The sequence below is a fragment of the Giraffa tippelskirchi genome, chromosome 4, assembly GCF_054371585.1.
Source record: "Giraffa tippelskirchi isolate mGirTip1 chromosome 4, T2T-mGirTip1v1.2.pri, whole genome shotgun sequence".
In the NCBI taxonomy this organism is placed as follows: Eukaryota; Metazoa; Chordata; class Mammalia; order Artiodactyla; family Giraffidae; genus Giraffa; species Giraffa tippelskirchi.
This window is the reverse complement of record NC_137278.1, coordinates 156,346,818-156,361,330: the sequence shown is the minus strand read 5'-3', so window position 1 is coordinate 156,361,330 and position 14,513 is coordinate 156,346,818. Positions and strand designations below refer to the sequence as shown.

General features: G+C 47.3%; 1 protein-coding gene and 1 non-coding gene across 30 annotated transcripts; both read right to left on the bottom strand.

Annotated features, from left to right (window-relative positions):
• Positions 1–825: 825 nt before the first annotated feature.
• On the bottom strand, positions 826–14,478 carry PAN2 (poly(A) specific ribonuclease subunit PAN2). Of its 29 annotated transcripts, none has more exons than XR_014083365.1 (26): positions 14,341–14,478; positions 13,286–13,691; positions 10,673–10,842; positions 10,441–10,561; positions 10,223–10,300; positions 9,351–9,618; positions 8,593–8,935; positions 8,294–8,390; positions 7,337–7,456; positions 7,005–7,124; positions 6,602–6,730; positions 6,274–6,473; positions 6,029–6,177; positions 5,797–5,903; positions 5,514–5,612; positions 5,324–5,397; positions 5,070–5,217; positions 4,497–4,640; positions 4,288–4,347; positions 3,969–4,059; positions 3,237–3,394; positions 2,997–3,140; positions 2,686–2,865; positions 2,471–2,564; positions 1,994–2,223; positions 826–1,494 (listed from the first exon to the last, which is right to left on the bottom strand). XR_014083365.1 is itself a non-coding variant. In XM_081595024.1 (26 exons), exons 2-26 carry the CDS (start codon positions 13,565–13,567, stop codon positions 1,460–1,462), a joined length of 3,597 nt encoding a protein of 1,198 aa, XP_081451150.1. In that variant the 5' UTR covers positions 13,568–13,691; positions 14,324–14,478; the 3' UTR covers positions 826–1,459. The 29 variants fall into 29 exon arrangements, 24 of the variants coding, with proteins under 24 accessions (XP_081451150.1, XP_081451142.1, XP_081451140.1 ...); XR_014083366.1 differs by having other exon boundaries at positions 6,041–6,177; XR_014083368.1 differs by having other exon boundaries at positions 6,041–6,174.
• TRNAE-CUC (transfer RNA glutamic acid (anticodon CUC)) lies at positions 4,942–5,015 on the bottom strand. Its single transcript has one exon. It is a non-coding gene; the product is annotated as a tRNA-Glu (tRNA).
• Positions 14,479–14,513: the final 35 nt, after the last annotated feature.

Sequence of the window (14,513 nt, the reverse complement as noted above, 5' to 3'; positions counted from 1 at the left end):
GCAGAACTTCCCTGGCCAGGGATCGAAGCTGCGCCCCTTGCAGTGGAAGCGCAGTCTTACCCACTGGACCACCAGGGAAGTTCCAAAATGTTGTTTTTAAGACAAATTGTGATGAGCAATGAAAAGTGAATACTGTACAATAACGTGACACAAAAAAGATCATAGCACAAGCGAAATGAATCACCACCAACTACACCAAAGGCTGGTCCTTATACAAAGAAGGTTAAGTTGTGTGGGATGGGGAGTTCTGTATTATGAGCTCCTTCCAGAAAACCAAACAATTAATTCCAACAAGTACTGCTCCCAGTTAGACCAACTGATAGCAGCACTCAATGAAAAGTGTCCCGAATTAACAGAAAAAACATAATCTTCCATTAGGATAACGCAAGACTTTGATGACCAGGCAAAAACTGTTCCAGCTTGGCTGGGAAGCTCCGATGCATATGTTGTATTCACCAGACATTGCACCTTTGGATTTCCATTAATTTTGGTCTTTACAAAATTCTCTTAGTGAAAAAAATTTCAATTCTCTGGAAGACTGTACAAGGCACCTGGAACAGTTCTTTGCTCAAAAAGATGAAAAGTTTTGGGAAGATGGAATTATGAAATTGCTTGAAAAATGGCAGAAGGTAGTGAAACAAAATGGTGAATACGCTGTTCAACTAAGTTCTTGGTGAAAATGGAAAATGTGTCTTTTACTTTTACTCAAAAGCTGAAGGGATTTCTTGGCCAACCCAATAAAAAGCCAACACAAAGGAGAGGAGGCTGAAGTCAGAGAACCCCACATGCAGATATTTCTAATGAAATAGATGACACTCAATAATATTTTTGTTTTTATTTTACAAAACATGCAGTTTAAAACAGAGTTTTAAAAAAATAGCAAGAAAACAAAACTTGGGACAGGAGAGTGGATGGAAGACAGATGCTTCTCAGCTGTCAGCAGGAGTGAAGCCAGCAGCCAAGCTTTCTCTAGGACCCAAAGGCCCTTTTGGCAATGATGATGTTGGCAACACTGGTTTGCTGGGACCACCAGACTCTAAATGCTAGCCCCTCTGGGCAACCCTCAAGCAGCCAGACTTAGGCTAGGTCTTGAGTTACTGTTGTATCCTATCAGTGTCCAGGACTTCAGTAGGAACTGAGCGTTTTGGTTCCAGGAGCTTCTTTACCTGTGTGTTAATTACCCAGGATAATTATTAAAAACACGAATTACTTTCCATCTGGGTCAATTCTAGGCTATTTCTGGCCCACTATTTTGCAAAGGATGAAAAGGAATCTGGCTCCTAGATCTTTTGCAACAATTCTGCTGCATTCCAGTTCTATTAATAGCACCATCTGTAGACCCTGAGTAAGTCCAATTCTGGAAGTAGACAGGGTATAGCCAACTTGGGAACTCATCTCCCAGTTCTGGGGCCACAGAACACTAAAGGGAGAGGGAGCTGTTCGTTGGGAGAGCGTGAGGTCAGAGTGCCAGCACTGAAGAGAAGACAGCTGCATCTGTCAGAGACAAAACCAAGAGCATTGACTCCTAAGGTGAGTCAGGAGAAAAAGCACCTGGGACACTTCTTATGAAGGAAAAATGCAGGAGAAAAGAGGGCACAGACCTCCCCCAAACTTTTTAGAATTGGGAAAGAGAAGGTTAGGACCAACAGAGAGCATCAATAATAAAATTGATTTCTGATTTCACTGACTATTGGAAGGATTAAGTGCTTTGTAAGCCGTTAAGTGCTTTCTATTACAAACAGAAGGCTGGGGTGGTACTGTTTTAACATCACCATTGTTCTTATTTGGAAAAGGAAAAAAATGGCAACCCACTCTAGTATTCTTGCCTGAGAATCCCATGGACAGAGGAGCCTGGCAGGCTACAGTCCATGGGGTTGAAAAGAGTCGGACATGACTGAGTGACTTTACTTTCACTTTCATTGTTCTTATTATGATGGCTATAATCTTCACAACCCACCCAGACCAGTTTCCCCTGTCCCATCCCAGGCCTTACTCTTGGGACTTGTCTGGCCCTCAGGCTCAGGCACCTTCCAGTCCATCTTTCGACCTTTCTCATAAAGGCCCTTGAGAACTTTGTGGAAGGACTCAGGCTCAGTGCCATTTTTGCTTAGTTCCAGATACTTTCGGTAAAGCTGAAGGGCTGTGCGGGCATCCTCAATACTGTCATGGGTCTCCCCTTGAATCTTCAGGTCTATGGGAAGTAGAGGTGGAATAGTTTGGGACCTAGCAAAGGAAGGTAAGAACATGTCCTCTACTCACATCCCCACTCTCAATAAACAACAAAAAATCCCTGACTGCCCTTAAGGGAAAGGGCCAAACACCATCTCTAGTGCACAGAAGGGATACTGAAGCTAATTAAATCCACTAGTAACTCTCACCAGTAATTCAGAGTTATCCCTACTCCCCTTGGCCTCTCATACATTTTCATGCTCTTGCTGCACACAAGGATGTACAAGGCAGAGGAACTCACCTAGAAAGTACCAAGCAAGGAATCGCAGGGAAATCATTCGTTTTCGGGGCATGTGAAATAGATAAACAGTGTCAAGGACTTGGTCCTTGGGCACCTGCCAGGGATAAAAGAGTGGGAGACTGAACGCAAGGGATCCATAATTTCCCATTTTCCCAAAACACAATGTATACCCTGAGGCGCCCACACAAAGACTCTTAAAAGAGCCCTGCCCGAACCATGAGGTTGATGACCCGGAAGTCCTTTTGCAGACCGTGACCCACAAACTTGACTCCAATGTCTATGAGAAAACGAAGCTTTAAGTAGGTAGACTTTAGAGTTGTGAGGTGCTTAGAGGAAATCTTGGCATCAAGGTCTCCTGGCTTTATCCCTGAGTACTGAGTCAAGTAATCCACCACCTAGGGATACAGAAAAGGTCAAGTCACACAAGAAGCAAAATGCACAGTTCCCCCTGCCATTCATCCCCAGGTTCTAAGGCCTTCTGTAAAAGCACAGGGTCTGTCACATTTGCACATCCACATCCTAATACCTGCTCCTGGGTAGAAATGTAGTCATCAATGAAGGGGATACCCTCATTGGGTCCCTGGCCCCTAACGCAGGTAATCCTCGCCACTGACATCTGGCTTGGCTTGATGGTAGACTTGGTGCCATCACTGCGCAGCTCTGCTTCTTCCTATGTAAGAGTTCATAAGGAAACCAGAGAAATGCATGTGACTCCTGATATCCCCAGAGTTCTGTCCTAACACCCCACCCTTTTGGTCTTGGTTACCTCATTAAGGGTGACAAACTCAGCGTCCAGGCCCACCAAATCCCCAACCTGTGGCATCTCATTCAGCATCAGGGGAATAAAAGTAGTATGTGTTTTCCGCTGCTTCCGTGCTAATGAGGCTTCAGCCAGCAGAACGCTTGCCTCAATAGGATTCTTAACTGGAGGGGAGAATCCAGAAGACAGTTGGCTGGGGAGAGGGAACTGACCAGGGGAGGGAAACCAGAGTGGCTGACTACAGACTGGGTCTACACCGTGATCCCAATAATCGAAGCAAATGACTAAAAAGATCATGTCTGATGAACAGAACAGGCTGACGAACAAGTCAAATCAGAAAATTATCAAGAAATATGCTAAGAAAAAAAAGAACAGAAAGGAGTGAGATTTTCACTTTGGACTTTACCTTAGAAAATCCAGAATTTAAAAAAAAGAAAAAAGAAAGTCCAGAACAATATAGTTTATTACCCCACACACACACACAAAAGAAAAGATCCTTACTTGGAAATAAGCTCAAAATCATAACCTTAGCCATTTTCAGATATCCCCTCTCATCACCTCTTCCCACTACACTCTCAGGATCCCCAGCTTCTAAATTTAAGGCCTGATGAGCAGAATCACTCTACTGTCCCTGGAAATATTAACACTGGTTGCCAATCCTAATAAGCTGTTTTCCAGATCTCTTCCTGAAGATGAATCTTACTGCTCACATCCTTGGGTCTATGCTGTACTACTTACTGTTCAGGTTGTATTTGGAATTAAGATTCCTTTTGATGTAATAAAGGATAGCAGGCACTTTCCAATTCATGTCAAACTGCACAGCTTCATGCTATAAAAGAAAAAGCATCTAATGGCCTACATATATGCCTTTCTTCCCCTCTATCCCAAGTCAGAAAGAAGACAGGACTCAGGTGCTATATTTAGCTCTGCTAATGCTTTTTACTATTGAGGACCCATCCCTCCCTCCTGAATCTACCTGGCATTCTCTTGGGTACTGAGGATGAGGATGCCAGGGAAAGGGGAAACACAAGGGGGAATAGCATGTGTTACAACTAACCTTATCAATAGGTTCAATGAGAAAGTCGTTGAAGAGATACCACTGCTGGTGGGTAACACCCTGTGGAGATACAGAGGATCCCAAAGTGATGGCTGGAGCATTCTGGCTCAGACTCAAGATAAGGACAGAACTGGGATTCCACTGTGGCTACCACCAGGAATATCCCTATTACCTAGGGATATAGGTAATATCCCTATTATCTCACTCACCTCCTTGCGCTGGTGGTAGGTCTCTCCAACTTTGATGTGAGCCACCAGGCTGCCCCCTGTGCGTGAGTCCAGGATGTGTACCACAGTTGCCATCAGGTCATACACATAGACACCATGCTCCTCCTCTGCCCTGGCTGGGCCCCACTGTGAGGGGGGTACCCAGGCTGCTAAGCTAAGTTTAAGGGTGGGGAAGGAAGGGGAATGGGGATAGAGGACAGGGAGCTTGGGGGATGGGGATAGGGGACCAGGGTGGGTTCTTTCCATCCTAGCCCAACTATGACTCCCAGCACTGAACTGAGTCACTCTAGAAAAGCCCACAGCTGGTGAATACTAGGTCTTATTCTCTTTTTTCCCCTATACTAAGTTCCACCTTTCCCTTGCCCTGCTTCTGCCCCATCTCTCCCTTTTGTTTTTCAGTTGTGCCACAAGGCTTATGGGATTTTAGTTCCCTGACCAGGGAATTGAACCCAGGGCCCCGGCAGTGAGAGCGCCGAGTCCTAACCACTGGACCACCAGGGAATTTCCCAACCTTCTTTCCCTTATTCCCCCTCCTCTTCCCCGTTTTTCAACAACCTGCATCTCATCCCCATCAGTCCAATTGCAAACATCCAGCCCTTTGTTCTTGGTCATCTTCATTTGAATGGAGAAAGGAAGCCAGACATTCTTCAACTCCTCAATGGAGGGACACATCAGCATGCCCTCTGGACTGCCTAGTTCCTTCCTATCAGGACAGGAGAATTGGAAATTTGTTCTGAGGAGATCTGACCAGTGACAAGAGGGGCCACTGGGTAGTTCAATCCTTTGACAACTCTACAGACAATACCTACCAATCAGCCAAAGTAAACTCCTTATTCTTGGAGATTTCCCCACTATGCTTCTTTATTGCCATCTTGAAGGCAACCTGCACACAGGAGAAAACATCCAATTCCTTGGAGAACACGAATCATATATGGAGATTAAAAGAGGCAGAAAACTAAAAAGTGCTCCTAGAGCCCTATTTCCAACCTAAGTCCTGACCTCTGCCTGCATCCTCCAGAAATCAGCTTCTTTCAAACTGTTCACCTCACAGTTGATGACAAGAATATCTGGCAGATGGCGGATGTTGCGGGTCTGGATCTGAGAAAATGAAACAAACAAGGAATGGCAGGAGGCCCACAGGGAAAGAAACCTGGACAGGAACAGTTTAAGCCTGGATCTGCATCCTCCAACTGGGGTTCTTCCCACCCACTAGAGATCTCTGGATGGTGGTGCCGAGTCCCCCACATGGCAGGACTCTGGTCCAGGGCAAGCGCCCACTCACCGTGGGCTGGTACTTTTCACAGTTGTCACACCAGGCCTGTGTATTCTGCTCCAGGCAGATGCTTCGCTTCAGCACCTGAGCAAAGTCACAGTTCTTCCCGGTTTTATCTGAGGGGAAACTGGATGCTTCACTCCAGGTCCTCCCTGTCCCCACTGTAAGCCCCCCAACACCCTTCTCCTTGATGTTTCAGGACACCTGGGGGAGCACCCCCCACCCCAGCTGCAGGGTATACCACTGTTGCTACCCTCAGGGTAAGAGAGCGTGAAGAGCAGTGTGGATGAGGCTCGCACGGTCTCACTGCCACAGCGGCAGAGGCTGCAGTTTTCCATCTCACAGCTGAACAGCTGCCCAATGACAGAGTCCCCCGATGAGCAAAAGCTGCTAAGAGTGGACAGGGCAAGATGTGCACACTGAGGGAGTCAGGACACCCTTTAAGTCACAGAGGGGCCTGTCGTGGTGGCTTTAACTATTTCATACCTGCCTCCAGCGCCTCGGTAAGCCTGGGGTACTTCCAGCTCCTGCAAATCTTGATGAAGTTGCGTGAGAATGAAACGGTTCCACCTCTGAATGAGCCTGGCCAGGCTGCCCTTGCCCGAAGCCTCATCTGAGTCAGCCAAAATCAGACCGAGGGCTGAGGCCTCAGGAATGGTGCGGAATGCTCGAAGAAAATTACTGCCCTGGAATCCAGGAAGTGTGTCGGTGGAAAAGGGTTATTTCCTCTTCTGTGATTACTAGCAAGAGTGATGACCCTGCCTACTATCCCCCTCCTTTCCCCTTTTATTGTCCCAGGTCTCCAGGCACTGACCTGACAGGGGTCGCCTCGGGAGAGGTCCAACATGTGGAAGAGGAAGCCCAGCTCGCAGGCCAGGCAGAACTCCTTCTGGCAAAGGTGGTTCTGGATTAGACAGCGCACAGGCTCCAGGAAATAGAGCACCTGGAGGGAAGAGCAGGAGATCTGATGCAGACAACTGGTACAGGAAGAAAGAGCGATGGGAAGGCTAAGAGATGGTGGAGAGCATAAAGCAGGAGTCCACTGAAGAAGCGGAGCTCACGGGAGACTTGAAGGCTGTGGGGCAAGAAAGAATGGTAGAGGAGACTAAAGTGGACTTGGCCACTTGGTTAGGGAGACCTGGAAAAAGAGGGGTTGAGGGGCCCAGAGAGAAGAAAAGCAGTAGCCATCTTCCAGTCGTGGGAATACCCAGCCTTACCTGGATCATGCAGTTACAGTAGGCATTGGGGATGTGGGGCTCCAATCCAGCAAACAGCGTCTTATTATAGTGCTTGAAGTCGAAGTCCTCCAGCCCTAACTTGGAGTATTTGATGGTCACCTGAGGCAGAAATAGTCTGAGCAAGATGAAGATGTCCTCAGAGCCCCCTAAATCTTTGCAGTAACCATAACCTTCCCCCAGACCCTTCCCAAGTCCAGAGTCACAGGTAAAGGCTTCTTGAATGAGCCCTTCAATCCTTTCTCTGATGACCCCCTTTCCCAGGAACCTGTCCCCACATCCCAGAGGGCCCCTTCCTTGGTATCCCCCAGCACCTTGCGGTACTTCTTAGAGACCATGTGGAGATGTGGCTCCTCTTCCCGCCCTATTGGTGACTCAGTGACCTGGCTGAAGCTGTCAAATTCACTGTCAGACTCCTTGAGTCGGTAAGGAATCTAGGGTTTTTAAAAAGAGGTAGCCTTGTTGGATATACAATGATCTTTGGTCCCTCTTACCTTTTATTCCAACACTGAAGCAATCACCAAGTCCCGAACCTAATAATTTCATGGGGTTTTCAGCATCCACTGCTGCCTTTTCATTCCCACTGCCATCACCCTACCTCATCACAGCTGGACAATGCCGATGCTTCCACAGTGGGTCCCTCACCCCCATTCACTCACTCCAGCACACTGCCACTGAGCTAACCCCTCCAGCACGGACTTTTTGGTGCATCACTTCTGCTGTACACTGGTACGCACAAGGTTTCACAACCGGGCCCTTTCTAAACTTCATCTCTCATTGATTCCCAATATTAACAGCTGCTCCAACATGGTCCTTGTCAGTTAGGCCTCCTGAGACCTCTACTAACACTGTTCTCTCATCCTGAAAGGCTTCCATTACTATCTACTTACCCGTCTTTCATCCCTCCAGCTCAACACCCACCTCGTGGAGTATGCCCTTCCTGACCAGTCTAGCCCAGAGTACCCTTTTCTCTCTAAACAGCTCTGGCACTGACTGCTTCTAACATTCCTTTAGCATTTAACAATAGAACGTAAATAGTTTCTGCCATGGATAGGTCTTATCTTGAACAACCAAACACTAAACTTCTAAAGAGCAAGGACCCTATCGCCTATGTTTCTGAACCCTAACACCTAGTATAATACCTTCAATTCAGTAAGCTTCAAAAACCTTTGTTGACTAACTAAAAACAAAAACTAGGGAGAATTACTAAAGACAAAGGAGAAACACCAATGGGCTGGGGTGGGGGCTGACCCTCTCCCCTCTGAACAAACCTGATTTCGCAGCCTGGTGCGGGGATTGGGTGCATAGCCAATGAAGCCCACCTTCTTCATGGTGCGCAGAATCTCTGCATCCACAGGGGGTGCTCGCCTATAATGTAGTATAGTTCTAGGGCTTGAAGACTGTGGTGTCTGCCCATCCAATCCCCAATCCCCAAGGGACCAGAAAAAAAAGAAAATACTAAGAGTAGCCAAAATCAGGAAAGAAGTAGAATAATAACAGGGCTTGCAGAGAATCCTGGTATCTTGGCCCTTTCCCCCTCCCTCCTTTTGGCCCAGATGTGAGGTACAACCTGGGAGCTGGAGCGGAGTTGGCAGCAGGCCAATCAGAGAGAAGCGTGTCAGTGGTGAGCGGGACAGGGATGAGGGAAAGAGGCAGCAGGTCCTGGCTCCAGTCCAGAGGCGGCAGTGAGTCCACGAGACAGGGCAAAGCAAACTCAGTCTCACGGGAGTATGGGTTGAAGGAAGGCTCAGGGGAATCAGTCCAGAGGTGCACACAGCCCTCAGAATCCCCAAAAGCGAGGGCCTGTTTGCTGGCTGACACATCAAACGTCATTAGCAGGGGGCCCACAGGATTCACATGAAAGATGTCTGCTGGGTTGGCCAGGCCTGTGGGCTCACAAAACTGGCACTGCCCTAGGAGGAAGGAGGAAGACCACTGAGCCCTGGAAGGTGAAAGCGAGCCATCTTGTTATGCCCTTCCTACCCTCTTCCCCTGCTATCAAGAAAAGATGGGCCCCAAATCCATGCCTAGAGATAAGAGGAAATACCATCTGGTGCCTCCCATAAATCACAAGGAGGTTTGCTACCCACCGGAGTCCAGTTCTCTACTTGTCTGCCTGCTCTACCTGTATTTTTTGCATATGTGTTCTTCACATCCAGGGAGAAAACAAAAGCTCTAATCTCTTACCAAACCTAAGTGAGACCCTGAGACCCCTTAGAAAGGTTACTTTTTCCCCAGCAAAGAAATTTCAGGGGGTACACTCCTTCTCGCTCCTAGACCCCCTCTTTCACTCATCAACTCCTATCCCATCCTACATCCCCTTCATACCTGACTGGGAGATGATAGCAAGACGAGAAGTATATGTAGGGATGAAGCGTAAGAAGGCAGGATCCACGTGAACTTGAAGCGGTGTGATGGCACGCATCATGCGTAGATCATAAACTTTGAGGAAACGGTCACAGGCCAGGCCAGTAAGGCGGCTGGAGAAGCCACAGGTGGCCAGCAGGTTGCCATGTACATCAAAATCCGACAGGCTCCCTGAGAAGGCATCGAACTCATGTTCCACCTTAAAAGTACGGAGATCTCGCAGGGAAACCTGAAGAAGAGAGATCTTCGTTATCTGCCAACACTGTTATCAGGAATAGGACCCACCATCTACCTAACCCCGTGAGGTCCCTGCCAAAAGAACTAAGGCTCTACAATGTGTGTGTGCTAAGTCGCTGCAGTCACGCCCGACTCTTTGTGACCCTATGGACTGTAGCCTACCAGGCTCCTCTGTCCATGGGATTCTCCAGGCAAGAATACTGGAGTGGGCTGCCATGCCCTCCACCAGGGGATCTTCCTGACCCAGGGATCGAACCCACATCTCTTATGTCTCCTGCACTGGCAGGCAGGTTCTATACCACTAGCGCCACAATGCAGGCAATTGATGCATAAAAAAGGCAAAAAGAGAAGCCAAGAGCTGGAAGAGACCCCAAAGAGAACTCGTTTACCCCTTTGCCTCTATGATACCCCATTTACCACAGAAAATATCAGGCTCAAAAATAATCTCATAGTATAACATGGCTAAGTAGGAACTCAACTCACTCCTCCCACCTCCCCAACTACAGCCCTAGAACTGAGTAAAAGACAGAGCCCAATCACATATCTGGTGAAACAGAGCCCCAAGGTGGGAGGAAAAATGGAACTTAGTCATTCACCTTGCCAGATGTGTGGCCACAGAAGAAGAAGCGATTCGTCTGTCTCATGATAGTGACTCCAGGTGTCTCAACTGCGTACTGTGAAGGAAGCGGGAGAAACCCGTGAGAATGATTCTTCCCACAGACCAAAGGAACAGAAAGGTCACATGTGCATCATAGGCATTTCCAGTTTATACTGCCCCCAATAACCTCAGGCCCTGCCTGCGTCCCACTTGTACCTTTTGAGTCTCCTGGACAGTGTTCAGGTCAATCTCTAGTATGTGGTTCTGCAGCCCACCAACAAGCAGAGTGCTGCTGTCAGTCAGCAGTAGGCTGTGCATATCTTCACTCTCATCCAGCCTGTGGGAGACGAAAAGCTCAGGGGCCAAGGTTTCCAAAGTTTCCAATCCTTTACCCTTCCCACTCTGTGAGGGATCCCCTTCCCCAGTCCAGAGGTAAGAAGCCACTTACAGGTAATCAAATATAATGAGGCCCCCTCGGGCCATATACTTGAGGTTGTTCTTGGTAAGAAAAAGGATGCCATTTTCTAGGCTCTGGATCTGGCGGATGTCATCACTGCCATTGACCTGAAATGATGAGTAGCGCTCCAAAGTTGGGCCGAAAAATGATGTGGCATGGCCCTGTAGTGGACAAAAAGATGAGAGACACCCTGAGTGGAGGGGCAAGGCTATCCCAGATACAAATCAGAGAACTAGACATTGCCCAGTTTTTCCTCCATTCTTGCCTGGCCTTTCTGGCTAGCAGTGACTAAGGCATAAGGCTGGGCACCAATCTTATATGATATGATATGATATATTTATGATAAAAACATTGAGAATACTATCTTACGTTCATTTAATGCTTTACAAAGTACTTTTATAAACTCTACCTCATTTTATCCTCACAATGACTCTGCTGAATAGGTAATGGCTCAGTTAGTTAGAACAGTGCTCAGAAGGTTAGGGACATAGGTCCAATCCTATGTGGGACTGTGTCCCACAGTCAAGTCCTAATCTCTACAAGCCATCTGGGAAATGTGTACTGTGGGTCACAGGCTGGAACAGAGAGACTGAAACTCATGCCACCCTTGGCTCCTATGACATCATCCACTCCTGGTTTCTCTCCTGACTCTTAGCTCATATCTTCTCCTTATGTGCAACCCTTATGACCACTCTTGAAATGTGGTTATTCCAAGCCCACCATCTTCTCACTCTACTTTTCTTCCTAGATAATTTTACCCACTCTTAAGGTTTAAACATTCAGCTTAAACCGGATGAATCCTAATTTTTTCCCCTAGCCCAGACTGTTGCCTCAAGCTTCAGACTTGTACATCCAAATACCTACCACATGCCTCTCCTTAGCTATTTCATGAGAACTCAAACTCATTACATTGTAAATCAAATTCACCATTTTTCCCCATTTCAATTCTTCTTAACTGTATTCCCTATGGTACCATGATCTACCAAGTGGAATAAGTCACTGGTAGTTGACTTAAATTTCATTTCACTTCCTAAATACTTCCCAAATCTGTTCTGATGTATAAATCTCTTCAGTGCTTCATTCAGGCCTTCATCACATTTTAGGTGAACTACTACAAAATCCTGTGCACTGACCTCATGGGGTCCTGCCCCATCCCCCTTAAATCAAACTCTGCACTGCTACCTCAGCACTCCACCTAAGATGCAAACTGGACCTTGTCATTCTGGATAAAAACCTTTAGTGGACTAAAGAATCAAGTCCAAGCTCTTTTAACAGAGCATATGAGGCTTTCTAGAATGTCCTCCCACAGATAACTGCATGGTTCCTTCCCTTCCTTCCAAGGAGATTAGAATGGACATCCTGGCCTGCATCCAGGTCTCCACTCAAGTGTGACTTTATCGGAAAGCCCTTCCCTTGACTATATATCTAAAACAGCAATACCTCACATCCTTCAATACCTCAACCCCCTAACTCCATGGTAATTTTCTTAGGGATTCTATTCTTCTTAAGGATATGTCATAAACATATTTATTGCCTTTTAAAATGTTTATTCCAAACCTAGACCCAAGAACAAGGTCTGGCACCTAAAAGGTGCTCAAAAACACTGGCTGGAAAAGTCTAACTCTTCAGCTTCATCTTGCATTCCAGAAAACCCTGCTTGCTTGTAGTTCCTGCACTATGCAATCACCAAGCTGTGTACTATCTTGAGAATCATTGTTTATTCCATTGCTTTTGCCAAAATGGAATTTCCCCCTCTTCTTCATCTGGCTCGTACACATCTCTCAAGACTGAGCTCAGGTGTGACCTCCTTGAGGGCAAAGATTATGTTTTATTAATCTTTATTCCCTGAGCCTAGTCTAGTAGTAGACACTGCCTACTGAAATGAATGTATTACCAAAAAATTCACTCTTTCCAACAGAAAAACAATTCACACCCTATGGAAGGTAAATTAATAAACCATGGACATCATGTTATTTCTTACAAAATCTCTGGGCTCCCGAGCATATTGGCAATATGGATACATTTTTAAAAATTAACAATGATAACTGCTCCCAGAGAGATTAAAGTCAGCCAAAGACAAAATGATTCCATGTAATATGTGCAGAAACAGGAGTTAAACATTCTGTAATTAGGGAATTCCCTGCCTGTCCAGTGGTTAGGACTCCATGCTTTCACTGCCCAGGCCCGGGTTTGATCTCTGGTCAGGGGTACTAAGATCCCGCAAAGCGGCTGGCATGGTCAAAAAGAAAACATCCTATAATTATAAAAATGGAAAACAGAGGAAGAGCATTAGAGACTATATTCAGATGGTTATAGACTAACTGAATGGGTACAGTTATCAACATTAATTAAAGCATGGAATGGGCAAACTGTGGAAGAAGTAGGATACCTTCTGAATAAGAACACCTATGTAATCCATCTCTGCATTCTATGACTCCCTCCTTCCTCCCCTCCCCTCCTCTTGGCTTGATTTAGAGACCCAGCTAACTCCATCACCTCAACTCAGTTCTGGCTCCCTGCAAAGCAGCTGTTCTTGGGCTAAAACCAGGTTTAAGAGACCCCCAATATCTCCTTTCAGCCCTTATAAAGGGGTACAGTTCTTACCCCATGGCTTCCCACCCACAGCATCTCCTCGTGCAAGTCAAAGTGGGAGACGGAGACAGGCACACCCACTTCAGCCACCACACTGTGCAACTCAGAGTAGACACCTTCCATTATGTGCACTGACTCCTGGACTGGAAGAGCCTCTAGGGCCACTCCCTCCGGGTCCAGCTCCACGTTCTGTAGCAGACTCGGGTTCAGGTGGGCATCCAGGACAGGATCCAGGGCAGAATGCATGGCTGGAGCATACTCTGCCAGTCCAGGGTCCATACCCTCGAAGTTCATGATGATGATGATGACGACGGCAGCAGACTGACCCGTGTCACACACCCTCCCTTGCCACAGCCCCTTTGGATGCCTGACCCAACCTTCAGCAGGACATCAGTGGACCTAGAATGGACATCCTGACCTGCAAAGGGAAAGAGGGAGCTGAGTCAGGGGTAGGCCCAGGTACTTGTATTGAGTGTGTTCTAGGTTTTACTGGCAGGAGGGACATGAGGCAGGCAGAAGATGTGAGAATACAAGGCAGGGGATGAAACAGGCAGGAAGGGAATGGGCACTGGGGTAGAGGTGGGAGGTGTTGTCCCTTGCTCTTCTCCTCTAAGGTACTCTAAACTCCCAGCACCCCACTAGTTAACTTAATCCCTGACTTCCTTTTCACTTTCCTCCAGGGCTGCTCATTTGCCTGTTCATCCCTGAACCATCAATGGCAGGAGCAGCAACTGTGGGGGTAGGGGTTAGGTAGAGGGGGGTGAAGTGCTTGTTTCCCAGAATTAGGGATAGGGGTAGACGGTTGAAAGGGTAGAACAAGTCAAGTCAGTTTCCCAGAATCCTCTGCAATGCTACACAGGATTCGCTAGGGGAAAATAAGAATGGCCAGTTACCCACAGTTGGGGCGGGGGGTAGGGGGACGTGAAGGAAATAACTAGTTACCCAGAATTCTCTGGGGGAACCAGAAAAATCAATTACCCATAATTCTCCCCCGGCGGCGGGGAGGGGAGGGATTAGGGCAGGGGTCAGATGTGTTCCTGGGATGCTTACGGGGATTAGGTCATTACCAAGATTTCTCCATGGCGGATATTTTGGAGCGCGTGGAATTAAAACGAGTAGGGGGAAAGCAAGCGCCGTCAGCTCCGCGGGAAATTCCAGTTTCCCCAATTCTCCCCCGCGCCTCAGGTTCAACCAAACTCTACGACGGAAAAGGCGGGGCACTCCCAGTCTCAGCTTCCAA

Excerpts from the sequence above, each read along its gene's own strand:
- PAN2 (XM_081595014.1), bottom strand. The coding sequence starts at position 13,567 with ATGAACTTCGAGGGTATGGACCCTGGACTGGCAGAGTATGCTCCAGCC. Across the intron at positions 2,866-2,996 it reads ACATTTCTACCCAGGAGCAG|GTGGTGGATTACTTGACTCA; the intron begins GTATTAGGATGT and ends CTGTATCCCTAG. Across the intron at positions 1,167-1,993 it reads GGGCCAGACAAGTCCCAAGA|GTAAAGAAGCTCCTGGAACC; the intron begins GTAAGGCCTGGG and ends ATTAACACACAG.